Source organism: Salvelinus fontinalis, chromosome 20 (assembly GCF_029448725.1).
Source record: "Salvelinus fontinalis isolate EN_2023a chromosome 20, ASM2944872v1, whole genome shotgun sequence".
NCBI lineage: Eukaryota > Metazoa > Chordata > Actinopteri > Salmoniformes > Salmonidae > Salvelinus > Salvelinus fontinalis.
The window spans coordinates 7,105,382-7,133,359 of NC_074684.1; the positions used below are offsets into that span (position 1 = coordinate 7,105,382).

Consider the following 27,978-nt stretch of genomic DNA (forward strand, 5'->3'; position numbering starts at 1 on the left):
GGGTACAATATCACATTACACAAGGACCTTAATAATACACTTATAAATGTGTTCAATTATAAATCTACTGATGTCTTTCCACAGTTATCTTACGTGAATACAATGCCAAAAAAGATGCAACACTGTTTCTGAGTGATCATTACAAAAGGAGCAATTAGAGTTTATGTTTTCCTTAAACTTCTTCATATAGTGGTTGGCAGGATAATATTTATGAATAATTTTAAAGGAAACTTCCTTAATTTTGTTAACAAGTAGGTATGTGTGTGGCAACATTGTTGCAGCATCAATAGCGCGAAGAGCTATGAGGCGACGTTCATAAGCATAACATTGATGACGTAGGTTTGTCCTCCAGTTTAGCTGCCAAACAAGCTAGCTAGTTGACATGAATAGTAAAATCATTAGCTAGCTAGATATGTATTTTTTATGGCTGTGACTACCTGCATTGCCAGAGAAGAAATGTATATAGTTTGTTTTATTTGCAGTACATCTTGTGGTCTCTTCGGAAGAAGTCACTGGTTAGCCAGTTAGATAGCACGTTAGCTGTCAATTGGTAAATCGTGCAACGGCATGGGTCAACTGCAGTCAGAAATGAGCTAAATATAAACTTTTGTGCCTATTTTATTCCCAGCATTTATTTACACAACATGCCACTATATAGGTAGCAGCTATCGTTTCTTTATTTGCATGCAGTGTAAGTTAGCTAGCTAGCACAATAATATGTTAATTAAAGAAATGTAGGCGAGTCGACAGGTCAGGACCATGACATTTTCAGAGGTAAACTGGCTCTGGCAGCCAAAACAGCCAAATACTCCCTCTGAACATGAATCGATTCTCAATTCCGATTTCGTTCTAGAAACATAATATCTACTTTCATAACACACACACAAAAATAATTTAAAAAATGCTAAATATACACTACTGTACTCTGTTTTAGTTCAGTTACATGGAACACTTCTGGCGTCCTTTCATCACACACAGGTGTTTGGAGACGCTATAGCTAATTAGAACTGGTGGTTTCTTCTGTCTTTGGGTAAACAAGCGCTGTAACATGGACATGTGGGAACCCTAACGCTATACAGGTGTGTGTCGTAATTCAACAATTTGTTTAATGAAACATCTTTCTGGATTATAGTAAAGTAAACTTCCAAAGGTTTCCAAAATCGCATTAGAAACAAGCATTATTAAAGTGTAGAAAAAGCTTCGGGACTATTGTACACAATCCCATTCAGTCTTCTATGCATCAACTGAGGACCAAAGAGGAAGCCCTCGGTGGCTAGCAGCTAGCTATCATAGTCTTGAGAATTTGACGGCACTGCACTCGAAATTTGAACAGAGTAGCCTTTTAACAGCCTTGTTTTTTAACAGGATCATTACAGAACTGTGTAACGTAAACTCGTACATTGCCTTGGTCCGTACAATTGCCCTTATTTTAGCACCCCAAAAAAGTAATACTTCCAGGTCAACTGTAATGTCAATACCATTGTATAGCACAATTTCTCCCCTTTCCAACAGAATCAATTACATGACCCCCACGCTGCCCGTTTCTGCATAATCCAAGCATGCATTGAGCCCCGTCAGGTCTTTTTAAAAATGGCGGGTGGGGAAGCGAAACTAATGCATGACAGTGAGAAGGAGAGATGTTGTGTGGGAAAATAGCTTTTTTTCACTCGAGCTGTCCCAACTTATCACCTTATCGCCTCTAAAATGTAAATAAAACACTATAAAGAGTTTATATAATGTGTCATTACATACATATTTGAAGGTTTGTGTTGAATTTGAATCAGGTTTTTAGGGAGGTGCTAAGTGATCTTAAAGTAAACAGCGGCTTTGAGAATGATGATCGCATGCAATGATGACGCAAAAAATGACTAGGTATCCCCCCTTACCCCCGTCACTGTCCATTTCTTGTTTTTAAACGATGAGAGAAGTGCTACACCTGGTGGAGGGAGATTGTAAGACAGAAATAGTTGCTTTATGCGTACTGTACATTACGACATGACACGTCACGATGTAACGGAGGGTCCGTTTTTCAACTTTTCTCCAATACTATAGAGCCATTACCATGTCGATCAACGCTTGAATAGAAACGTAGTTCACACCCCCGATTTTGAAGTCAACACAGTCGCTACAGTCCCATTAGTTTTCTTTGTAGCCTCGTTTGAATGTTGCGGTTGCGCACATTTGTACGGAATGGGGTGAGTTTACGTTATATTCTTGACAGCTGCAGCGTTGTGGTTTCTCTTGCAATACTGTAGGTTTTCCATGGGGTTAGCTTATATAACATGAGGTTATAACATGTTTATTCACTATTAAAAACCAGTAACATATTCCTGTAAACATTTAAACAAGGTCAATCAATCAAATGTATTTTATAAAGCCCTTTTTACATCACAGTTGTCAATCTGCTTTACAGAAACCCAGCCTAAAACCCCAAAGAGGAAGCAATGCAGAGACAGAAGCAAAGTGGCTAGAAAAAAATCCCTAGAAAGCAGGAACCTAGGAAGAAACCAACAGAGGAACCAGGCTCAGAGGGCTTGCCAGTCCTCTTCTGGCTGTACCGGGACCGTTTTTGAGTATACGTGGCCAGATCGTTTTTCAAGATGTTCAAACAAGGTGGACCGCGTGGACAGGAGAGAGAGCATCTGAATTTCTCACAATAGTCTATAGTATTTGTCACACATATGAGAGTTAGTTCTTTTTATTTTATTTGTATTTATTTAACCTTTATTTAACTAGGCAAGTCGGTTAAGAACAAATTTTTATTTACGATGACGGCCTACCCCGGCCAAACCCTAACCCGGACGACGCTGGGCCAATTGTGCACCACCCTATGGGACTCCCAATCACGTTGGGTTGTGATACAGCCTGGAATCAAACCAGGGTCTGTATTGACGTCTCTAGCACTGAGATGCAGTGTCTTAGACCGCTGCTCCACTCGGGCGAAACAGTTGTAAGGGGAGTACTGTACATTTGTCTAACAATCCTGCTTGGTGGAAGTGTCAACGTCATCCTCCAGAAGGCTCCCTTCTGATTGGTGAATGGCTAGTTAGGGTGTGGTCAAAGTGCATATAACTGTATGCTATTGCTTTGGGGCTCTTCTGTTGGTTGTTGTTTCTATTTGGGACCTTGTGTCGTCTATCCAGTTAGGTCAGGACTCAGGAGCAGTGTCAAATATCTAGCGTGCTGTTGGCTAAAATAAACTTTCCTCTGCATGACTGCCTCAGTGGTCCACTCTCCTATTAGTTGAGTTGACTAAGATACCCTTCAGTCCCTCATTTTCTGCCTAATCCTCCTGGCCTCGTACCCATCAGAGGGACACTCATCTCCTACTCCTTCCCCAGAGATGTCTCCCCAGGCTTCTCTCCTACCTGCGGTGGTCCTGTCACTGGTTCTGGTTGTGTGGGTTCTGACAGGGCTGACCCATGCCCACCCCAAGGCTTCTGTCCTGGACTTCTCAGCCAGCCTGGGTAACCTCCTCCCCAGCCTCAGCCGACCAGCCAACTCCAGCCGGATCTTCTATGTGGTAATGTTTGACGCTGGCAGCACTGGCACACGCATCCACGTCTATACCTTCATACAGAAAGACCCTGGTGAGTTATGCTAAAACTCTACTGGAGAGAGAGGTGGTGTTTAGATGCTCCCTGATGTGTTACTCTGTGCAATGTTGTGGTATTGAATTGCCCATTTACTTCAAGCAAAATTGAATTGGTATATTATTAAATGCTCATCAGTAAACATAACACTATGCACATCTTCATAAAATACTGTTCATGTTTGCAAATTGTAAATTAAATGCTTATTGATCCAAGTGGATTTTGTCATCTCAATTGTATGTTTTTTTTCTGTTGACGGATCGTTCATGTGTATCTTTTGTCTGACAGAGGAGTTACCAGTGTTGGATAATGAGATGTTCCATTCCATCAAGCCTGGTCTGTCAGCATATGCAGACATGCCTGAAATGGTGAGACAGCAGTGGTTATAATTGTCGATGCAGCAAGTGGTATTCAAATATTCAAATATTTCAAAAACACTTCAAATGGCTTGAGTCCCTAAAATGCACATCATAATCATCATCTCCACCACCACATTCTCTCCCCAGGGTGGGTATACAGTGAGGCAGCTTCTGAAAGTGGCTAAGAAAACCGTCCCTCGGCTGGAATGGAAGAGAACCCCGCTGGTCTTGAAAGCTACAGCAGGACTCAGGCTGCTGCCCTCAGAGAAAGCCCAGGCTCTGCTGGAACAGGTTTGGGTGGGAGTTAGGGCACTCCTATGTCTGATAGGGGGCTGGAGGACTATTAAATCAGGTATGGTACTGCCATAGGTGTTGACACTGCATTCACCCTTTCTGCTGTCATCTCTCCGTTCCCACTCCACCCCACAGGTGCAGGATGTTTTTGATGAATCTCCCTTCTTCGTGCCAGACGATAGCGTCAGCATAATGAACGGTACAAATGAAGGTAAAGCCTCGTCTACCCATAACCCGTAGTCAACCTCCAGTCAGACCTATTCATCAGCACTCCGGAGGCATGCTTCAGCAGCGCTCGCCTCTTGGTGGCATCAGTCACTGTTCTTCTTCGACAGCTTGCTGTACACTTTCTTACCCCGGTCTGTTATGATGACGCTGTAGAAAAAGAGGGTTGTTGTTGATAGTCTGGTCTTGGTTACAACTCAAAAAGGTGTAATTATGTGGTGAATGGATTTAGTGGTTTACCAAACCTTGTGTGGTGTAATTGATTTGTCAGCATTTTGTCGAAAATGATAGCCCTCTTACACAAACTAATGTCAAACTAATGCTTATGCATGTCAAACAAGTGACGCGTTAACTGCACTGTCAGATCAGTATTAGCCTCACTTGAATTCTACTCTTTTGTTCTTGTAGGAATCTTGGCGTGGGTTACTGTGAACTTTTTGACAGGTGAGGCTTGTAACTTTTTTTCATAGTACATATTGTAATGCATTATTGTCACTTTTCAAACTATTTTGTTTAGGCTATTCTATTATCAGGTTGTAGGGTCAGATATAAACAGGTAACTGCCAAAATAATGGAAACACAGTAAAAGAGGGATACAACGTATGTATATTGAAAACAGGTGCTTCCACACAGGTGTGGTTCCTGAGTTAATTAAGCAATTATCATCCCATCATGTTTAGGGTCATGTATAAAAATTCTGGGCAGGCCATTAATTTTGCTACCATGGTTATGCCACCATAGGATGACAATGCCCCCATCCAAAGGGCACGAGTAAACAATATGCCATGGCATTATCAGCCACCAGTTCTCAACCCAATTGAACACTTATGGGAGATTCTGGAGCGGCGCCTGAGACGTTTTCCATCACCAACAAAACACTAAATAATGGAATTTCTCGTGGAAGAATGGTGTCGAATCCCTCCAATAGAGTTCCGGACACTTGTAGAATCTATGACAAGGTGCATTGAAGCTGTTCTGGCTCGGGGGGCCCAACGCACTATTAAGACGCTTTATGTTGGTGTTTAATTTATTTTGGCAGTTACTTGTATATACACATAAATCAGACAGCTGACTCCCACCGTCTACAGAGGGAACTTGTCAATAAAGTTGGTTCAAATGTGAAGCATGTTATTTTAGGTCATCTGTATGCTGAGACCAGGAAGACAGTGGGGATTCTGGATTTGGGGGGAGGATCGACTCAAATCACTTTTCTTCCTAAATCCAAGGTTAGTGTCCATTTGTACAATTTGGTTCATTTTCAATATTGTGTTTCTATGTTGTGTTAATACAGTTTTTATTGGAATGGTAATAACATTTATTGATTAATTTTTTCCTGTGCAGAAAACCATTGGAAGTTCTCCTGATGACTACATTGCCAGAATTGACATGTTCAACTCGACATATGAACTCTACACTCACAGGTATACAATCTATATCCACTGATGCAGCAAGTATAAACAGTGATATTTATTTGTAACAAATCCATAAATGTAGGTCTTTGTAAAACTGTTTTCCACGTAAGATTGATTGATTGATTTAATTGACAGCTACCTGGGTAATGGACTGATGGCAGCTAGACTTGCAGCCCTAGGAGCACTGGGGGCAGACGGTACAGGGATTACATATTTTACATATCATCATCAGCATGTTATCTCCATTTCGACAATATAGGTTTCAGAACATGTATCAAATGTTTACTTTCCCATGTTAGTCATAGACCCCCCCCATATATTATTATGTTACTTTACCCTCCAGGGTTAGAGTGGAGAGTGTTCAAAAGCTCCTGCCTGCCTAAGAAGTTCAGAGAGGAGTGGAGCTTTGGAGGACTCACCTACATAGTCAGTGGGATACCTGATGGTGAGAGTCAGCCAACACTATATCTGCTAGAAGTACAGTCAAATATGTACCATAGTAGATCAAGCTTGGAACAGTTCTTTGGATGGTAACACAAAACATAGCATGCTGAGGTACCTCTCAATATGTCCTCTATGCAGGGTGGTAAGGTTTACCTGAGTTTGCTCATCGGGGTATTAGGTCTCGGTTGCTGTTGAGCAGTTTGTCACTAATGTGTGTGAAGAGTGCTATACACATGCATTTCATTGATTGATTGAAAACTTGAGGTCATAATAGTATCCTGTTTCTGTCCCTGTCCCAGGTTATGTGGGATACAAGCTGTGTTACCAGGAAGTGCTGAAGGTGGTAAAGGGAATAGTTCACCAGCCCTATGAGTTGAAAGACAACAGTGTGTTCTACGCTTTCTCCTATTACTTTGACCGAGCCGTGGATGCAGGCCTTATTGGTGAGAGGAAACACACACACACTATGACTTACACACAATACTTCAACCGAGCAGTGGACTTTTCAGTGAGAGGACACACACACAGTTAGTATAATTACTCACTGCTAGAATTAGATTTATTCACCTCCTCCCTCTCGACAGGGAAAAATTACTCATTGCTGAGGTGATTGACTCCAGTGTTTCCCCTAGGATTTCTTTCAGCAGCGGTGGCAAAGTTAGCGGGTGGGGGGTTGGGGGTACATGGTAGTGGGCGGGGCCAATGCATGGGTTTAGGGCAAATTTCCTGCAATTCTACACATTTTGCCATTGGGCAGAGTACGTTTTAAAGCTAGTTTCCTGCAATTCTACAGGTTTTGTCCCGAGGCTGAGAGACAAATTTCAGTTTGAAAAGTGATCATATTTGAAAATATATTGCGCCATTATATTTTCTACATACTTTCTCTGGTTTTAGTAGTTTAAGTTTACACTTAAAATATTTTACCATCCCCAAATATATATTTTTTGCATTGGCAGCGGCATGCTGCTGCTAAATGCATTTACAGTTGAAGTCGGAAGTTTACATACACTTAGGTTGTAATAATTTAAACTCGTATTTCAACCCCTCCACAAATTTCTTGTTAACAAACTATAGTTTTGGCAAGTCAATTAGGACATCTACTTTGTGCATGACACAAGTCAACAATTGTTTACAGACAGATTATTTCACTGTATCACAATTCCAGTGGGTCAGAAGTTTACAAAACACTAAGTTGACTGTGCCTTTAAACAGCTTGGAAAATTCCAGAAAATGTCAATGCTTTAGAAGCTTCTGATAGGTTAATTGACATAATTTGAGTCAATTGGAGGTGTACCTGTGGATGTATTTTAAGGCCTACCTTCAAACTCAGTGCCTCTTTGCTTGAAATCATGGAAAAATCTAAATAAATCAGCCAAGACCGCAGAAAAAAATTGTGGACCTCCACAAGTCTTTTTCATCCTTGGGAACAATTTCCAAACGTCTGAAGGTACCACATTCATCTGTATAAACACCATGGGACCACACAGCCGTCATACCGCTCAGGAAGGAGACGCGTTCTGTCTCCTAGAGATGAACGTACTTTGGTGCGAAAAGTGCAAATCAATCCCACAATAGCAAAGGACCTTGTGAAGATGCTGGAGGAAACGGGTACAAAAGTATCTATATCCACAGTAAAATTAGTCCTATCGACATAACTTGAAAGGCCGCTCAGCAAGGAAGAAGCCACTGCTTCAAAACTGCCATAAAAAAAAGCCAGACTACAGTTTGCAACTGCACATGGGGACAAAGATCGTACTACTTTTTGGAGAAATGTCCTCTGGTCTGATGAAAGAAAAATAGAACTGTTTGGCCATGATGACCATCAATATCTTTGGAGTAAAAAGGGGAAGCTTGCAAGCCGAAGAACACCATCCCAACCGTGAAGCACGGGGGTGGCAGCATCATGTTGAGGGGGTGCTTTGCTGCAGGAGGGACTGGTGCACTTCACAAAATAGATGGCATCATGAGGATAGAAAATTATATGGATATATTGAAGCAACATCTCAAGACATCAGTCAGGAAGTTAAAGCTTGGTTGGAAATGGGTCTTCCAAATGGAAAATGACCCCAAGCATACTTCCAAAGTTGTCCTTAAGCAAAATGGCTTAAGGACAACAAAGTCAAGGTATTGGAGTAGCCATCACAAAGCCCTGATCTCAATCCCATTGAAAAGTTGTAGGCAGAGCTGAAAAGCGTGTGTGAGCAAGGAGGTCTACAAACCTGACTCAGTTACACCAGCTCTGTCTGGAGGAATGGGCCAACATTCACCCAACTTATTGTCGGAAGCTTGTGGAAGCTTCCCGAAACATTTGACCCAAGTTAAACAATATAAAGGCAAGGCTACCAAATACTAATTGAGTGTATGTAAACTTCTGATCCACTGGGAATGTGATGAAAGAAATAAAAGCTGAAATAAATCACTCTATTATTCTGACATTTCACATTCTTAAAATAAAGTGGTGATCCTAACTGACCTAAAACAGGGAATTTGTACTAGGATTAAATGTCAGGAATTGTGAAACTGAGTTTAAATCTATTTGGCTGAGGTGTATGTAAACTTCCGACTTCAACTGTAGGGGAAACACTGGACTCAGTGGTGCGTTGTAGATGTGAAGTTATTACAGTGGTGTCCTTGGTTGTCGACTCATCAGTGAGTGAGATGAGAAAGGTTGCAGGCCCAATTGTTAGTATGATGGAGATGTAGTGTGTAGCCCTGCTGTCATTATGAATGATAGTGTGATAAGTGTTTCTTTCTGATGGAAAGGTTAACGACCCCTATCGCTCCTCTCTTTCAGACAGGACCCAAGGAGGAATGCTGGAGGTCAGGGACTTCAAGAAGAGAGCTAAAGAGGGTTAGAACCAGATAAGCCTGAATCATGATATGCATAGCAATGGATTTATGGATTTATCGTTACTATTTAGTGGGAGACTTGCTTCTTTCTCTGCGCAGTGCACTTCAGACATGCCGTGCATGGCAATGTATTATACCCATATCAGACTTACTGCGCTGTGTACTGGAGAAGTCTCATTGGCTGAAAGTGTCTTCCTCTCCTCTTTCATTTACTGCACTGATTTTTGTTTCTTATTCCAGTGTGTAACAAGATGTCTAAGTACCGTCCGATCAGCCCCTTCCTGTGTATGGACATGACCTACATCACCTGTCTGCTCAAAGACGGCTTTGGCTTCAAGGAGAACACTGTACTGCAGGTGAGACAGTAAAGCCGTAATGCACAATAGTCCTTTTTGGCAAGTCAGTAAAGCAAAACCACACTTTTTAAAGACAGGATCAGTTCAAATGTTTTATTTATTTAAATAAATACAAAAAGGCATGTTGAGTGATTTGGTGTGTGTGTGTGTTGTCTCATTTCCCTAGCTGACTAAGAAAGTCAACAACGTGGAGACTAGCTGGGCTTTAGGTGCCACGTTCAACCACTTCCAGAACCTAAAGATCCACAGATAGACAAGGAGCCACAGGTCTGGGTGGGTAGGAGGAGAAAACCACTGGATTAGATGGTGCTCAAAAATAAATGGACTGAGGAATTCTTGTTGTTTTAAACTTAACAGCCTTTGTTCCTGCCTTGTAATGTCTTAAAAATATGCCTTGCATCTTTGACTATCAAGATTTGACCTTTCTGAGATAACATTACAATTGTTACAACTATTGTGTTACCCAACACCTAAATGGCTGGTACTATAGTTCAGTAGGTCTGTTGTTTTCATGTGACTGGTTGCTATAGCACAGTGGTCTTATATTATTTACATCTCTATTAAAGCACTGGGGGCTGTCGCTGACAAACGCCACTGAGTTGTGTTACTGTATAAAAGGTGGATATTTTGACCGTCTGTTTAATATCACTTGGGTGCGAAATTTATTTTCAATTAAAAAAAACTGGTATGAGTGTGCTTTGCAAAAATAGCGTGTTCAATTGTTCTACATGCAGCCCTCTGTGCATCAAATCTTACTGTGCCTTAGTTCCAATAGCAGCTTGTGAGTTTGGAACTGATTTCAAAGTTTCCTTTCTATTAATGATGGAGGACGGAGCACATTTAATGTCATTTTCAAATAGTTTTACGTCAGCTATTGACTTGATTAATTTGTGAATTAAACTAAAAGCAACAGCCTTAATATTGTTTTACAAAAGGAATATCACTGCATGTTAACCTCATCTGCTCTCAGGTGAGCTTACACAATTGATTAAGGACGTTTCACAATGACAAATCCAGGTAGCTATACATGTACTTTCTTTTAATAAAACTCATGATTTGTATATCTGTCTTATTTCTTTGGAAAGTCACCTGATAGTTATTTGTATTTATAAACTACAGAAAGTCTTTGTACAAGTTCAAGAACATTTCATACTGTCTTTCTCATAATAAAACCCTTAGTAGCTAATTACAGATATCTACAGGGCTAAAAGTGAAGGATGCATCTATGTACAGAGAGCTTTGCCTCAAATGCCTGAGATTTGCCCAACAGACTTGACTACAACAGGGCCACCACATCCTCTGGGTATGTGTGACTTGCTGTTGTCATGGTGACCAGGTCATGGGGTTGAGAGAGAACAACCACCGAGTCTGCCGAGCCTAGAAAGAAAGGAAGAGGAGGAGGGAAGGCATTAAATAACTAACATGGTCATAGGCTGTTCCCCTGGTTTTGGACAAGAATATAACAGCGTTGCTAACTTAAAGAGTATTAGGATTGGAGAGTATCGGGGTTTGCATTTGTGACGGGGTGTGTGACTGTGTCTACCTTGGGCTCGCAGCATGGCATGGTGGACGTTAATTGGATCAACCCCTGTAGTCATGGTGACCATGGTGTCGCCAGGCGACCCGTCGGCCTCCAGTAAACTGCTGTGTGTCAAAGCCTCACCTGTCAATAACACACAGGGGACATTCTGTACATTACAGGTATGTTTGTGTGCCATATTGAACATTCCAGATGGAAAACAAAGGGCTGGTTCCACACACACGCACACACACACATACACACACACACTCCAAGGCTGCGGCTGAATTAGGTGCGTTTGTGCTGGGTTGGAACTGGAAGAACGCTCGTAACCAGGCTTGGCGACCACTAGCCTAGTTTGTGTGTGTGTTACCCGTTTCTCTGCCCTCGTTCCCCAGAGCCTCCTCTCCATGTCTCTTCCTCATGTGAACGTTCCTGCTACCGCTCTGAGAGAACGTCTTCCCACAGATCCCACACTGGTGGGGCTTTTCTCCTGGAACACGATAGACACAGTAACACATATCAGTGGTTGCATCTTAAATGGAACTCTATTCAGTGCACTACCTTTGCACATAAGGCCACTAGGCTCTGGTCAAAAGGAGTGCACTATATAGGGAATAGGGTGTCATGAGAGACAACCAGTGACACACACTGAAGCTAAAGTTATTTGTTTGTAGACAGTAGGAAGTCGATTTCCACATATTCAGTTGACATAGATAAACGAAGCTAACTGTTGTAATTTCACTATATATAGAATGAAAAGCTGAAACTGGCATGTTGTTCTCACCTGAGTGTACGAGCATGTGTTTGCGTAGACTGGAGTACTCAGCGAAGGACCGACCACAACCATCTGCTTCACACAAGAAGGGCTTCTCCCCTGCAGACAACACACACCAATTAATGATCACATGTTTCCCCCCCACAAACACGCTTGAAGGCACATACAGTTAAGGCTTCTCACCTGTAGACAACACACACTGTTAGCACTGAGGCAGTGTGCCCTAGCAGGAAGACCACTTTGTGCAGCTCACCCTGCACTATCAGCTCCAATGTAAATAACATGAGTAAGTCTACTTCTGATAAGCTTCCCAGTAAAGAATTAAAGACAATCAAGGAACCCAGAAATGTGCTAAAAAAATAGCCCATATTAACATATGTAGCCTAAGAAGCAAGGTCCATGAAGTTAATAACTTGCTTGTAACAGATGACATTCATATTCTGACTATCTCTAAAACTCACTTAGATAATACCGTTGATGATAGTGGTAGCAATACATGGTAATAACATCTAACGAAAAGGGGCGGTGTTGCAGTACAGGAACCACATTCCTGTAAAGCTTAGAGACGATCTAATGTTAAATAATATGGCTACAGGTTCATCTGCCTCACCTAAAGCCCATTCTTGTGGGAAGGTACTGAAGAACACCAAGTGCTAACAGTCAGTATCTGGATAATGTGTGTGAAATGCTTGATAATGTATGTGATATCAACAGAGAAGTATAATATCTGGGTGATTTAAATATTGACTAGCTATCATCAAGCTGCCGACTCAAGAAAAAACTTCAAACTGTAGCCAGTGTCTGCAACCTGGTTCAGGTTGTCAGTCAACCTACCAGTGTAGTTACAAACAGCGCATGAATTAAATCATCAACATGTATTGATCACATCTTTACTAACGCTGCAGAAATGTGCTTTTAAGCAGTATCCAAATCCATAGGATGTAGTGATCACAATATAATAGTCATATCTAGGAAAACCAAAGTTCCAAAGGCTGGGTCTAATATAGTGTATAAGGAGGTCATGCAATAAGTTTTGTAGTGAATCATATGTTGATGAGGTAAATAATATTTGCTGGTCTGTGGTGTGTAATGAGGAGCAACCAGAAGCTGCACTTGACACATGAAATTGCTTATTCCAATCACTAATAAGCACGCACCCATGACGAAAATGTTAAAATCGCCTTGGATTGATGAGGAATTGAAAAATTGTATGGTTGAGAGGGATGAGGCAAAAGGTATGGCAAATAAGTCTGGCAGCCCAACTGATTGGCAAACGTACTGCAAATTAAGAAATCATGTAACTAAACTAAATAAAAATAAATATACTGTGAAACAAAGATCAATTATATAAAGAATGATAGTAAAAAGCTTTGGGGCACCTTAAATGAAATTTTTGGGGAAAAAAGCCAACTCCGCTCCATCATTCATTGAATCAGATGGCTCATTCATCACAAAGCCCACTGATATTGCCAACTACTTTAATTATTTTTTTCATTGGCAAGATAAGAAAACTTAGGGATGACATGCCAGCAACAAATGCTGACACTACACATCCAAGTATATCGGACCAAATTATGAAAAACAAGAATTGTACTTTTTAACTCCGTAAAGTCCGTGTGGAAGAGGTGATTTTTGTTTGTTTGTCTATCAACAATGAAAAGCCACCGGGGTCTGACAATCTGGATGGAAAATTACTGAGGATAATAGCAGACGATATTGCCCCATCTTCAATTTAAGCCTACTAGAAAGTGTGTGCCCTCAGGGAAGTGAAAGTCTACCCAATAATAGTAAAGCCCCCTTTACTGGCTCAAATAGCCTGTTACCAACCCTTAGTAAAATTCTGGGAAAAAATTGTGTTTGACCAGATACAATGCTATTTCACAGCAAACAATTTTACATTTTTTATATTTTTGTTAATTCATTTTTTATCCCCTTTTTCTCCCCAATTTCGTGGTATCCAATTGTTAGTAGTTACTATCTTGTCTCATCGCTACAACTCCCGTACGGGCTCGGGAGAGACGAAGGTCGAGAGCCGTGCGTCCTCCGAAACACAACCCAACCAAGCCGCACTACTTTTTAACACAGCGCACCTCCAACCCGGAAGCCAGCCGCACCAATGTGTCGGAGGAAACACAGTACACCTAGTGACCTCGTCAGCGCGCACTGCGCCCGGCCCACCACAGGAGTCGCTAGTGCGCGATGAGACAAGGATATCCCTACCGGCCAAACCCTCCCAAACCCGGACGACGCTAGGCCAATTGTGCGTCGCCCCATGGACCTCCCGGTCACGGCCGGCAGCTAGCACTGCGATGCAGTGCTTTAGACCACTGCGCCACCCGGGAGGCCCACAGTAAACAAATTGACAACAGACTTTCAGCACACGTATAGGGAAGGACACTCAACAAGCACAGCACTTACACAAATGACTCATGATTGGCTGAGAGAAATTGATGATAAAATGATTGTGGGGGCTGTCTTGTTAGATGAGTGCAGCTTTTGACATTATCGATCATAGTCTGCTGCTGGAAACACTTGTGTTATGGCTTTACACCCCCTGCTATAATGTGGATAAAGAGTTACTAGTCTTACAGAACACAGAGGATGTTCTTTAATGGAAGCTTCTCAAACATAATCCAGGTAAAATCAGGAATTCCCCAGGGTAGCTGTTTTGGTTTTAAATTGTTTGCTTTTTTACTAACGACATGCCACTGACTTTGAGTCATCCTCATACATAGCCACTCAACACTATACACGTCAGCTACTACAGCAACTGAAATGACTGCAACACTTAAGAGCTGCAGTTAGTTTCAGGGTGGGTGGCAAGGAATAAGTTAGCCCTAAATATTTCTAAAACTAAAAGCATTGTAGTAGGGAAAAAACATTCACTAAACCCTAAATCTCAACTAAATCTTGTAATAAATAATGTGGAAATTGAGCAAGTTGAGATGACTAAACTGCTTGGAGTAACCCTAGATTGTAAACTGTCATGGTCAAAACATATTTATACAGTAGTAGCTAAGATGGGGAGAAGTCTGCCCATAATAAAGCGATGCTCTGCCTTCTTAACAAAACTATCAACAAGGCATGTCCTACAGCCCTAGTTTTGTCGCACCTTGATAACTGTTCAGTCGTGTGGTCAGGTGCCACAAAAAAGGACTTAGGAAAATTGCAATTGACTCAAAATAGGGCAGCACAGCTGGCCCTTGGATGTACACAGAGAGCTAATATTAATAATATGCATGTCAATCTCTCCTGGCTCAAAGTGGAGGAGAGATTGACTTCATCACTACTTGTATTTATGAGAGGTATTGACATGTTGAATGCACCGAGCGGTCTGTCTAAACTACTGGCACACAGCTCAGACACCCATGCATACCCCACCAGACGTCTCTTCACAGTCCCCAAGTCCAGAACAGACTATGGGAGGCGCACAGTACTACATAGAGCCATGACTACATGGAACTCTATATTCCACATCAAGTAACTTACACAAGCAGTAAAATTAGATTTAAAAAACACCTTACGGAACAGCGGGGACTGTGAAGCAACACAAACATGGCACAGACACATGCATACACACACATGATAACATACGCACTATACACACACATACATTTAGTATTGTACATATGTGGTAGTGGTGGAGTAGGGGCCTGAGGGCACACAGTGTGTTGTGAAATCTGTGAATGTATTGTAATGTTTTTAAAAATCGTATAAACTGCCTTAATTTGGCTGGACCCCAAGAAGAGTGCGGATCCATAATAAATACAAATACAATGATTACACTTTTTTTCTCAGACCAACCATTATACCACTCTCTCCCACACAAACGCATCACATATCCTCCCACAGCACTGAAAACAGCACTGAAAACACATAATATACATTTAGTTTACTTCTATGCCCTACAACTGGATACAGAGCAGACTAAAAGAGATGTCCTTCCTGCGTATGTGCACTTGAGCTCTAGCGCTGTGTACCTCTCTGTGTGTGTGTGTGTGTGTGTGTGTGTGTGTGTGTGTTTCTGACTGTCCCCACCTGTGTGTGTGCGTTTATGGTTCTTGAGGTTTCCTGCGGTGGTGAACTTCTTGCCACAGTTTTTCTCCTTGCAGATGAAGGGCTTGTCGCCGTTGTGAGTTCTCATGTGGACCTGCAGACGCTGCAGCACGTAGAAACTCTTCCCACAGCCCTCTGCCCCACACCGGAACGTGCGGTCGTTCCTGACACACGCAAGCACACGCACGTATATGAACATTTGAGGTGATATTTGAGAATATGGAGAATATGGTGTGTGTGTGTGTGTATACCTGTGTGTTTTGAGGTGGTATTTGAGGTGAGCAGGCCAGGTGAAGGTTCTGTAGCACCCCTCAAAGGAGCAGCGGAGGATCTGTTTAGACGACAGCGTACGATTGGGCCTCGCCGGCTGTTCTCTCTTCGCCCCCTCCGATAGGAAGCTGGGCAGGTGGTCACCTAGACAACAAAAGCAGAAATGGGATGTGATTCCATATACTGAAGTCTTCCTGTGCATTATAGTGCACATGAAGAGTAGCTGCTGCTTTTGCAGCGGCTAATGGGGATCCTAATACATACCAAATACTCAGTATCAGCTAAAGTATCAGTATCAGCGATAACACTTGCTCTTCAATGGCCAGTTGGTGACAGTAAACTAGGGCTGACCCCATTTAGTCGACAGGTCAATTGTTTGGTTAACAGGCTGTTGGTCGACCGAGGTTTCTTTAGTCGAGCAGTCACAATTTTTCATTTTTTCCCCCCATGGTGCACAAGACAACTATCTGATTCACGCCTGTCTCGTGGACTAATCAATTGCGGAGGCCACAGGGATGGCACAGTCCATCACTCTAAAATATGTGATGATGAAATTGTACATGGTTATATTATGTAAAAATAATGGTGCACTCTAATATAATTGTATAACAAATGCGCCTTCTCCCTCGTTGGATACGGTCGCTGTCCGCGGTTCTGAAACAATCTTCAGTGCACTGTAGAATTGGCGCCTTACCCCATATTGCTATATGCATAATAAACCAGCATATTGGGATTGAGAACAATGCGGCGGAGGCAGCAGCAGGAACGGCCCTTTCCTTAAGCCCTATTCGGACTGGATTAGTTTTACTGGGGAGGGGAATGTAATTACATGTACCAGTGCAAAACACCACATCTGTCATTTTTGTCCTGTACGAATCTTCCATGTCAGTAATTTGTACATGGCAAGAGAGTAACAATTCCAGCCAGAATAACCTACTGTTTATTGGCGATAATACTAGTCCCGTGCGAATCGACATCTGTGTTTTGAGACAAATGTCTGTTTGACAGGGGTTGCACAAGGTTTGAGAAAAAAAACAATAAGTGATTTGATAAATTGAACAAAGTGCTGCGCATAGCCTATATATGAAGGGCCTCCATGTATCAATGTTTACAGTGAATGCTGTTGTTCATATGTTTTGTGCGTATGAATTGAATATCGCCAAATGCATCAGTAAAATATATTGCGGATATTTAATGTAACTGACCTAAACGTTTGTAGTTCACTTTCACATCTATAGCCTTAAAACGCATCTCAAGTGCAAGTGCACTGTTTAGCTCACATGAAGGCTGGGGGGCATTTAGGACATCTACTGCAGATTGCTAAAATATCCTAATGATTATGATCACATTTTCTCAATCCAAATATTATGGAGACACTATACCAAAGATGGTTTGGTATGGTTTAGAGACTTGGGAACCAAGTTTGGGTTATCAGTGTAGCCCTATTATCGCCTGGAGGTGTTGCACTATCTTCACGCCAAGATAAAAACCTCCAGGCTTAATCATAACTGTCAATTTATTGGTAAAAAAGAATAACAGGGGGCAGTTTCGATAAAAGATAATCCCGTCCGAGTCATCCTCTGGAATAACGAACATTCTGGGGTAATAATTGCGTAACCATCTTTCTCTAGTAATACTAGTCCCGTGAGAATTCTTTATTTTGTACTAATTTTCTACATTGTAGAATAATAGTGAAGACATCAAAACTATGAAATAACACATGGAATCATGTAGTAACCAAAACAAAGCGTTAAACAAATCAAAATATACAGTTGAAGTCGGAAGTTTACATACACTTAGGTTGGAGTCATTAAAACTCGTTTTTCAACCACTCCAGAAATTTCTTGAAAAGAATTGTAGACATTGAAAAAGATTGTAGACCTCCACAAGTCTGGCTGATCTTTGGGAGCAATTTCCAAATGCCTGAAGGTACCACATTCATCTGTACAAACAATAGTAAGCAAGCATTGTGGACTTCAGAAAACGGCAGAGGGAGCACCCCCCTATCCACATCGACGGGACAGTAGTGGAGAGGGTAGTAAGTTTTAAGTTCCTCGGCGTACACATCACGGACAAACTGAATTGGTCCACCCACACAGACAGCGTGGTGAAGAAGGCGCAGCAGCGCCTCTTCAACCTCAGGAGGCTGAAGAAATTCGGCTTGTCACCAAAAGCACTCACAAACTTCTACAGATGCACAATCGAGAGCATCCTGTCGGGCTGTATCACCGCCTGGTACGGCAACTGCTCCGCCCACAACCGTAAGGCTCTCCAGAGGGTAGTGAGGTCTGCACAACGCATCACTGGGGGCAAACTATCTGCCCTCCAGGAAACCTACACCCCCCGATGTCACAGGAAGGCCATAAAGATCATCAAGGACAACAACCACCCGAGCCACTGCCTGTTCACCCCACTATCATCCAGAAGGCGAGGTCAGTACAGGTGCATCAAAGCAGGGACCAAGAGACTGAAAAACAGCTTCTATCTCAAGGCCATCAGACTGTTAAACAGCCACCACTAACATCGAGTGGCTGCTGCCAACATACTGACTCAACTCCAGCTCACTTTAATAATGGAAATTGATAAAAAATGTATCACTAGCCACTTTAAACAATGCCACTTAATATAATGTATATGTATATACTGTACTCTATATCTACTGCATCTTGCCATCTTTATATAATACATGTATCACTAGCCACTTTAAACTATGCACTTTTATGTTTACATACCCTACATTACTCATCTCATATGTATATACTGTACTCGATACCATCTACTGCATCTTGCCTATGCCGTTCTGTACCATCACTCATTCATAAATCTTTATGTACATATTCTTCATCCCTTTACACTTGTGTGTATAAGGTAGTAGTTGTGGAATTGTTAGGTTAGATTACTCTTGGGTTATTACTGCATTGTCAGAACTAGAAGCACAAGCATTTCGCTACACTCGCATTAACACCTGCTAACCATGTGTATGTGACAAATCAAATTTGATTTGAAGCATAAACACCATGGGACCACGCAGCAGTCATACCACTCAGGAAGGAGACGCGTTCTGTCTCCTAGAGATGAACCTACTTTGGTGGAAAAAGTGCAAATCAATCCCAGAACAACAGCAAAGGACCTTGTAACTGTTTCCTCCAGCATCTATATCCACAGTAAAACGAGTCCGATATCGACATAACCTGAAAGGCCGCTCAGCAAGGAAGAAGCCAATTCTCCAAAACCGCCATAAAAAGCCAGACTACGGTTTGCAACTGCACATGGGGACAAATATCGTACTTTTTGGAGAAATGTCCTCTGGTCTGATGAAACATAAATAGAACTGTTTGGCCATAATGACCATCATTATGTTTGGAGAAAAAAGGGGGATGCTTGCAAGCTGAAGAACATCATCCCAACCGTGAAGCACGGAGATGGCACCATGTTGTAGGGGTGCTTTGCTGCAGGAGGGACTGGTGCACTTCACAAAATAGATGGCATCATGAGGATATAAAAATTATGTGGATATATTGAAGCAACATCTCAAGTCAGTCAGTTAAAGCTTGGTCGCAAATGGGTCTTCCAAATGGACAATGACCCCAAGCATACTTCCGAAGTTGTGGCAAAATGGCTTAAGGACAACAAAGTCAGGGTATTGGAGTGGCCATCACAAAGCCCTGACCTCAATCCTATAGAAAATCTGTTGGCAGAACTGTAAAAGCGTGTGCGAGCAAGGAGGCCTACAAACCTGACTCAGTTACACCAGCTCTGTCAGGAGGAATGGGACAAAACTTATTGTGGGAAGCTTGTGGAAGGCTACCCGAAATGTTTGACCCAAGTTAAACAATTTAAAGGCAATGCTACCAAATACTAATTGAGTGCATGTAAACTTCTGACCCACTGGGAATGTGATGAAAGAAATAAAAGCTGAAATAAATCACTCTACTATTATTCTGACATTTCACATTCTTAAAATAAAAAGTGGTGATCCTAACTGACATAAGACAGGGAATTTTTACTAGGATTAAATGTCAGGAATTGTGAAAAACTGAGTTTAAATGTATTTGGCTAAGGTGTATGTAAACTTCCGACTTCAACTCCATTTTATATTTTTCAAAAGCAGCCACCCTTTGCCTGGATGACAGCTTTGCACAATCTTGGCATTCTCTCAACCAACTTCACCTGGAATACTTTTCCAACAGTTTTGAAGGAGTTCCCACATATGCTGAGCCCTTGTTGGCTGCTTTTCCTTCACTCTGTGGTCCAACTCATCCCAAACAGTCTCAATTGGGTTGAGGTCAGGTGACTGTGGAGGCCAAGTCATCTGATGCAGCATTCCATCCTTCTTGGTCAAATAGCCCTTACACAGCTTGGAGGTGTGTTGGGTCATTGTCCTGTTGAAAACAAATGATAGTCCCACTAAGCGCAAACCAGATGGGATTGCGTATCGCTGCAGAATGCTGTGGTAGCCATGCTGGTTAAGTGTGCCTTGAATTCTAAATAAATCACAGACAGTGTCACCAGCAAAGCACCCCCACACCATCACACCTCCTCCTCCATGCTTCACGGTGGGAACCACACATGCGGAGATCATTTGTTCATTTGTTCAACCGGTCTAATATCCATTGCTTATATTTCTTTGCCCAAGCAAGTATCTTCTTCTTATTGGTGTCCTTTAGTAGTGGTGGTTTCTTTGCAGAAATTCAACCATGAAGTGCCTGATTCACGCAGTCTCCTCTGAACAGTTGACGTTGAGATGTCTGTTAATTGAACTATGTGAAGCATTTATTTGGGCTGCAATTTCTGAGGCTGGTAACTCTAACGAACGTATCCTCCGCAGCAGAGGTAACTCTGGGTCTTCCTTTCCTGTGGCAGTCCTCATGAGAGCCTTTTTCATCACAGCGCTTGATGTTTTTTGCGACTGCACTTGAAGAAACTTTGAAAGTTCTTGAAATTTTCCGGATTGACTGACATGTCATTTCCATTTGCATATTTGAGCCGTTCTTGCCATAATATAGACCTTGTCTTTTACGAAATAGCACTATCGCCTGCATTCCACCCCTACCTAGTCACAACACAACTATTGGTTCAAATGCATTGAGAAGGAAAGACATACCACAAATTAACAAGGCACACCTCTTAATTGAAATGCATTCCAGGTGACTACCTCATGAAGCTGGTTAAAACAATGCCAAGAGTGTGCAAAGCTGTTATCAAATCAAAGGGTGGCTACTTTGAAGAATCTCATATATAAAACATGTTTTGATTTGTTTAACACTTTTTTGGTTACTACTTTCATAGTGTTGATGTCTTCAGTGTTATTCTACCATGTAGAAAATAGTAAAAATAAAGAAAAATCCTGGAATGAGTAGGTGTGTCCAAACCTTTGATTGGTACTATATATCTACATGCTTCAGTTGCCTCAGTGATTTTTGAATAACCTACTGAGCACCAAGCCACATTTTTTTTGTTAGAACAGAGTGGTATGGGGCCTCCCGAGTGGCACAGCGGTCTAAGGCACTGTATTCCAGTGCTAGAGGCGTCACTACAGATCAGGGTTAGATCCTGGGCTGTGTCATAGCCGGCTGCGACCGGGAGACCCATGAGGCGGCGCACAATTGGCCCAGCGTCGTCCGGGTTAGGGGAGGGTTTGGCCGGCTGGGGTGTCCTTGTCCCATCGCGCTCTAGTGACTCCTTGTGGCGGCCAGGCGTATGCACGCTGACTTCGTTCGCCAGCTATATGGCATTTCCTCCGACACATTGGTGCGGCTGGCTTCCGGTTTAAGCGGGCAGTGTCAAGAAGCAGTGCGAATTGGCGGGGTCATGTTCCTGGAGGACGCATGGCTCTCGACCTTCACCTCTCCCGAGTCCAACGGGACAAGACTAAAAAAATACCAATTGGATATCATGAAATTGGGGGAGAAAAAAAAGTGTACGATTTTTTTTAAATATTACTTACTACTTAGTGTTATTTACACTGTTCCAAACCAGAAAAATAATATTGTAATCTAACAGCACCTGTTTGTCACACACAATATACAAGTAGATCTTGCTCCTATACCCTCCTTTTTCTAGATCTTCTTCTTATTACAATTATTATTATGATCATCATTATAATAAGTAATGTCGTTATCATTAGTAGGCTTAGTATAGTAGCCTTGTATAACCACCTTCGAGCTGTAGGCCTAAGAACAAGTCATATTTAGGCTTAATACCCTAACTTACTTAGGCCTACTGTATATTTGAATTAATGGGCTAATGTATCAACCAATAATTTATTAATTCATGCCATCACACAGCATATGAGACATTCATGCTTTGAAAAGCAATCGAGCATTTTAGTTTTAAAGTTAAATAACAAAGGGAGCTTTGAATAATTAGCCTAAACAAAAAACAAACTTCAATTCACAAAGGCATGCAACTGTTTTTCGTCTGCTGTAGTAAAGGCTTTAAATATCTTGTTTTTCGTTAGAACAGACTCTCAGGTCCACTTATTTACTGAATGTTGTGTACACTGCTCCAAATGGTCAGAAAAAAATTATATTGTAATCTTACAGCAACTTTTTGGCACACTCGCAATGCTTGCTCCTATACCCTCCTTTTTCTGGATCTTCAGTAGTTTCCACAACTAAGTCAAATGTCTTCCACAGATCTGACTTACTGTTGGTGCCATTCCCAGCCCTAGCGTCCTGGCTAGCCTTGGCATCTTTAGCCAGCTGTGCCCGCGTGGCTGCGATGAGGCTGTCGTGCGCCAGCTCCTGTACCCGCAGGTACCAGGGGGCAGTGCCATCCACGCCACAGTCCCCGGACGAGATATCCTCTTGTTCCTCCTCCTCTGCACCATCTGCTGAGAAGATTAGGGGCTCAGAGGAGGCTGCTAGACCTGGGAGAAGAGGGAGGAAGGGGAGGGCGGAGAGAAAAATGAGGGGAGGGAAGGTGGAGGGGGAGAGAGTTTGTCAGGGCATGATGAAGTGTCCTTGTCACGTTATCTCAAGTCCTACAATGTAAACAAAACAAGGTCATAAGAGAATAATTGTGATCATTTGCCAGACAGAGACAGAGCATGGCAAAGACAGAGCATCCAGAGATGAGATAATAACACTTGTCAGTGCATTTCCATGACATTTCAAAGCTGCTGTCACACCACAGTACAGATAACCGTTAAATACAGCATTTCAAAACTAGGGATGGCCACGGTTATTCTAATACCCAAACGGACGTTAGTATTCGATTACTTGTGTGAATTATTTTTTGTTTGTTGTATAGGCCTATTTTAACAATGAAAGGCATTGTCTAAATTAAATTAAAATATCCATGTGACATTGTTACATACAAGGATATACCATGACATTTGAAATTCTTAATTTAATAAAACATACTTTTGAATGTAGTTTTTATGACGTGTGCCTGAAAAAGAAAAATAAACACATACCAGTAGCCTTCATGTGTGTAGCTAGTTGTTTTTGTCAGCCTATCAAAGCGCCACTACAGTCAAAGAGGATCCATGTGCAGTAAATAAAGTGAGCGATGCAATGCAAAATGGAATTTAAATTAGGGAATTAAAAGTTAGCTAAATGAGAACAAGCAGGCAGTAGGCTACAATGAGCAACCATCAGGTAGGCTGTTTAATCTGAATGGACTCGTTGGTTTTTGTAGACAAGCTCAGGGAGCGCAGCAAATGCTGCCTCACTTAGTCTAGCTAGAAAGTTTATTTTCTCAGATTTGATGCAGTCAAAGCGAGGGCCATACAGAAATGGTTTGTCGAGATCGGTTTGGAAGAACTTGACTGCCCTGCATAGAGCCCTGACCTCAACCACATTAGGGATGAATTGGAACTCCGACTGCGAGCCAGGCCTAATCGCCCAACATCAGTGCCCGACCTCACTAATGCTCCTGTGGCTAAATGGAAGCAGGTAAACCCAGCAACGTTCCAACATCTAGCGGAAAGCCTTCCAGAAGAATGGAGGATGTTATGGAAGCAAAGGGGGGAGACCAACTCCATATTAATGGCCATGATTTTGGAATGAGTTTAGCATTTGTCCCATATTCCTAGCACACAATGACTACATCAAGCTTGTGACTCTACAAATACGTTGGGTGCATTTGCAGTTCGTTTTGGGTTATCTAAATACTGCTACTGGTCACTATTACTCTTCTTTACATGTATATATTACCATTAATATATTACCATAAGTGTTTATATATACAAGACATCAGTCAGGAAGTTAAAGCTTGGTCGCAAATGGGTCTTCCAAATGAACAATGACCCCAAGCATACTTCCAAAGTTGTGGCAAATTGGCTCAAGGACAACAAAGTCAAGGTATTGGGGTGGCCATCACAAAGCCCTGACCTCAATCCCATAGACAATTTGTGGGCAGAACTGAAAAAGCGTGTGCGAGCAAGGAGGCCTACGAACCTGACTCAGTTACACCAGCTCTGTCAGGAGGAATGGGCCAAAATTCACCCAGCTTATTGTGGGAAGCTTGTGGAAGGCTACCCGAAACGTTTGACCCAATTTAAAGGCAATGCTACCAAATACTAATTGAGTGTATGTAAACTTCTGACCAACTGCGAATGTGATGAAAGAAAAGATGAAATAAATCATTCACTCTACTATTATTCTGACATTTCTCATTCTTAAAATAAAGTGGTGATCCTAACTGATCTAAGACAGGGAATGTTTACTCGGATTAAATGTCAGGAATTGTTGAAAAACTGAGTTAAAATGTATTTGGCTAAGGTGTATGTAAACTTCCGACTTCAACTGTATATATCCTACTACCTGTCACTTTTTATGTATAATACTTGTATTCTCTTGTTTCTTCAACCTATATCGCACTTCTGGTGTTTTTTCATTTGATTATATTTTCTATATTCATATTACTACTATCACTGCATTGTTGGGAAACGGCTATCGAGGGAAGAATCACACTGTACTATTTTACACCGGTTGTATCCTGTGCACATGGCGAATAAACGTTTAAACTTGAAACGATAGGAACTGAATGGTGAATGATGACTGGAGTGATTCTCTTTCTATGTGAGTAGATAATGATGAGTGAGAAAGTCACATATTTACAGATTTAAACCAGTTACAGATTTAAACCAGAGACTTGTTGGTTACGGGCCCAACACTCTCAACCTCTAGGCTACATCATTCATCATGATTATCCCATAATCATAGTAGCATCCACATTTATGTAGAATTGTTCACAAACATGTTCTATAATAAAAGTGATTCCAAAATGACACTATACATTATTCACCAGTCACTTCCTATAAAACAAAACATAACCTGAAACACAACCAAAATAAGCTGTAAATGCATCCAACAAGTGTGTAGAGTCGCAAGCCTGATTTAATAATTGCATTAGGAATATGGGACCAAATACTACATTTCACTACTTTAATACACAATAAGTGAAATTTGTCCAAGTACTTAGGTCAGCTCCCACTTAGCCCAGTCAAAGCTCTTTTCTGTCCTGACACCTTAATGGTGGAACCAGCTTCCCCATGATGCTAGGACAGAAGAGTCCATGCCCATACCCGAAAATGTCTAAAACCCTACCTCTTCAAAGAGTATCAACATCTCATGTTCATCTTACAGCACCACATGCAGGCATGCCCTGGAAGAAAGGGGGGCTGTCTATATAGAAATATGGTGATAGAAGTGGGGGTTTTCTATGCCTAGGGCCTGCGTCTCCATACCTTTGGCGAGGTTCAGTAGGACATAGGAGGTGCTCTCTGACCGTTGCAGGTCATGGAGGACGGGAGGGGGGCTGGGGGGCATGTGAGGGCTGCGGGGGTGGTGGTGCACCACCATGGGGCTCCTCTCTGCACCCCCAAACTCTGAACGGGACGGAGACCTTGCTGACACATGGCTGAGACCACCCTCTGAGGAATAAAGTAACAGATTACATTAGTGGAGTGGTTAGTTGCCTGAGGACCAATGACAGAGCAGGTTCATAGAGAGATTTAGTCCAAGTGGGAATATATCATATGAAAAACACAAGGTATTTTTATGGTAGATTATCTATGATGATTTCCAGTCATTCTTTTCGATAGCCGTCTCATGCTATCTGTCTGACCTGTCAGACCCAGCTGTGTACACAGGGAGCTGTCTGCGGGAGCCAGCAGGGGAAGGCAGATGTGTTTGGGCTCCGAGTCCTCCAGACCCTGCCCCAGAGGTATGGATGCGTTCTGGACAAACTGAACCAGCAGCTGCAGAAGCAGAGGGGGAAGTGAAGAAGAGAGAATCTATCAAACTGTTATGTAGCTAAGGGTGGATCTATAAGTGCAAATGGAAGACTCCAAATAAATACAGCCATGCATTCATGTTGGCAGGTGAATAGTGTGTTGTTACCTCAGGTTTGGAGTCAAGCTCATCTGACAGCATGGATTACGCCTTGAGAGATCTGTTGGGATAAATCAAACGATGCATTACACTGAGGAGGAATTTTCAACCTTACACAAACTTACTGTACTTTACTGTCCATTACTTACCCCAAAAATAATCTTTTAAGTGAGATGTCCTATTAGGGTTGGGGTGAGAATGATCATCTCGGTTTCATCAGTTTCCAGTGTTTTCCATTCATGAAGTCGTCATAAACCTAAATAGATTATATACACCTCTTTGGTTGAATGACTTGTTGAAGCTAGCAAACAACAATCTCAACAAAAGTGCGTGCTGGATACAATGTCTATTACTTAACTGAGCTGTTAGTTCGTAAACTCACTATGAATCACAACAAGCTTTGCATAATCTGTGAAAGCTAACTAGTTAGCTGGCTAATTAGCACAGCCTCTATGTTTAGCTAATGCAACATCAATACTGTTGGTTGGCTGCATAGCAAGCTACCAACACCACCAGCACAGTAGCTACTGTTTCTCCAAACAGAATATAGCTATGTTACCAGTTATGATAGATTACCGCTGTGTTACTTACTGGTCAACACCAAATCCACAGAGTTTCTAAACACAGAGTCGCAACATCGCGAGACTTCCGGGAACGCTTGCAAAACAGACCAAACAGACCAGGCCGGGGTTTAGGGAGTTGAGAAATCAATGTGAGAAGTTTTTTAGAAACTCCTTAGTTGGTCATTTTCTCGAAATCTAAAAGGAACAACCTAGATTCGAGACAATGCTTTAAGTATTTGAACATGTCATTACTCCAACTTCCTGAACGTGACAAACTGACAAGTTTTCCTTTTCATCAAAAAAACACTATATCGAAGGAGTGCCTTCGATTTGACAGCCTGTACTTAGAAATTCAGCACGAGACGACCGTTAGACACGATGACGTTTAACTGCGCATGAGCAGCTAGCAATCATCGCCTACAACCGTGATCTGGGATTTCTATTGGCTAAGCAGTTTCTGGCTATCTTCATACTGTGGGGTATTTTTTAATTCCTATTGCAGCTACAAAAATAAATAAAAAAAGTGAATCGAAAACTGTGGCTATTTTAACGTTAGCTAGTTAGCCGGTGAGTTTGTTAACATTGCAGTTAATATCTTGCTAGCTTCTTATGCCAAAACAAAGCTTCTCAACAGTCAATCTACGTCGCACATCTACACTATAATCAAAACACTAAGACAAAACATTCATTATTAAAGATTAATTTAAACGTTTTACCTTTTTTTCTTATTTGTACATAAAATAAATGTACCAGCCAACCCAATTCTACGGCACTTCTTGAGAGACAAAACAGGTACTTCCGCATTTCAGTTTTGGAAACGGCAGTTGATATCTGCTGGTTGCTGTGTGGTCAGCTGTAGTCTCGCGTTGCTAAACCTCCAAAATCTAGTCGTCACGCCTCCCCTTCCTGTTGAGAG

General features: G+C 41.9%; 2 protein-coding genes across 4 annotated transcripts; one reads left to right on the plus strand and one right to left on the minus strand.

Moving 5' to 3' along the window:
- The first annotated feature begins 382 nt into the window (after positions 1–382).
- Positions 383–10,594, plus strand: LOC129817212 (ectonucleoside triphosphate diphosphohydrolase 5-like). 2 transcript variants are annotated; one of them, XM_055872239.1, is made up of 14 exons: positions 383–2,195; positions 2,414–3,590; positions 3,882–3,961; positions 4,100–4,243; positions 4,382–4,457; positions 4,880–4,915; positions 5,609–5,697; positions 5,813–5,892; positions 6,019–6,080; positions 6,227–6,328; positions 6,627–6,770; positions 9,122–9,178; positions 9,418–9,533; positions 9,700–10,594. In XM_055872239.1, exons 2-14 carry the CDS (start codon positions 3,344–3,346, stop codon positions 9,784–9,786), a joined length of 1,320 nt encoding a protein of 439 aa, XP_055728214.1. In that variant the 5' UTR covers positions 383–2,195; positions 2,414–3,343; the 3' UTR covers positions 9,787–10,594. The 2 variants fall into 2 exon arrangements, with proteins under 2 accessions (XP_055728214.1, XP_055728215.1); XM_055872240.1 differs by having other exon boundaries at positions 383–774.
- On the minus strand, positions 9,613–27,917 carry znf410 (zinc finger protein 410). Of its 2 annotated transcripts, XM_055872238.1 has the most exons (13): positions 27,779–27,917; positions 27,091–27,156; positions 26,649–26,755; positions 26,509–26,560; positions 26,234–26,366; positions 25,854–26,039; positions 22,806–23,027; positions 16,138–16,300; positions 15,869–16,050; positions 11,840–11,929; positions 11,426–11,545; positions 11,077–11,196; positions 9,613–10,910 (listed from the first exon to the last, which is right to left on the minus strand). In XM_055872238.1, the coding sequence occupies exons 4-13, from the start codon at positions 26,539–26,541 to the stop codon at positions 10,810–10,812; spliced, it is 1,350 nt and encodes a 449-aa protein (XP_055728213.1). In that variant the 5' UTR covers positions 26,542–26,560; positions 26,649–26,755; positions 27,091–27,156; positions 27,779–27,917; the 3' UTR covers positions 9,613–10,809. The 2 variants fall into 2 exon arrangements, with proteins under 2 accessions (XP_055728213.1, XP_055728211.1); XM_055872236.1 differs by lacking the exon at positions 27,091–27,156.
- Positions 27,918–27,978: the final 61 nt, after the last annotated feature.

What these genes read in the sequence shown, in the direction of transcription:
- LOC129817212 (XM_055872239.1), top strand. Translation starts at nt 3,344, where the DNA reads ATGTCTCCCCAGGCTTCTCTCCTACCTGCGGTGGTCCTGTCACTGGTT. An exon ending in TACTGTGAACTTTTTGACAG is followed by an intron (nt 4,916 to 5,608) that starts GTGAGGCTTGTA and finishes ATGTTATTTTAG; the next exon opens with GTCATCTGTATGCTGAGACC. An exon ending in AGTCAGTGGGATACCTGATG is followed by an intron (nt 6,329 to 6,626) that starts GTGAGAGTCAGC and finishes TCCCTGTCCCAG; the next exon opens with GTTATGTGGGATACAAGCTG.
- znf410 (XM_055872236.1), bottom strand. Translation starts at nt 26,541, where the DNA reads ATGCTGTCAGATGAGCTTGACTCCAAACCTGAG. An exon ending in AGCTTGACTCCAAACCTGAG is followed by an intron (nt 26,367 to 26,508) that starts GTAACAACACAC and finishes CTGCTTCTGCAG; the next exon opens with CTGCTGGTTCAGTTTGTCCA. An exon ending in TACCACCTCAAAACACACAG is followed by an intron (nt 16,051 to 16,137) that starts GTATACACACAC and finishes TGCGTGTGTCAG; the next exon opens with GAACGACCGCACGTTCCGGT.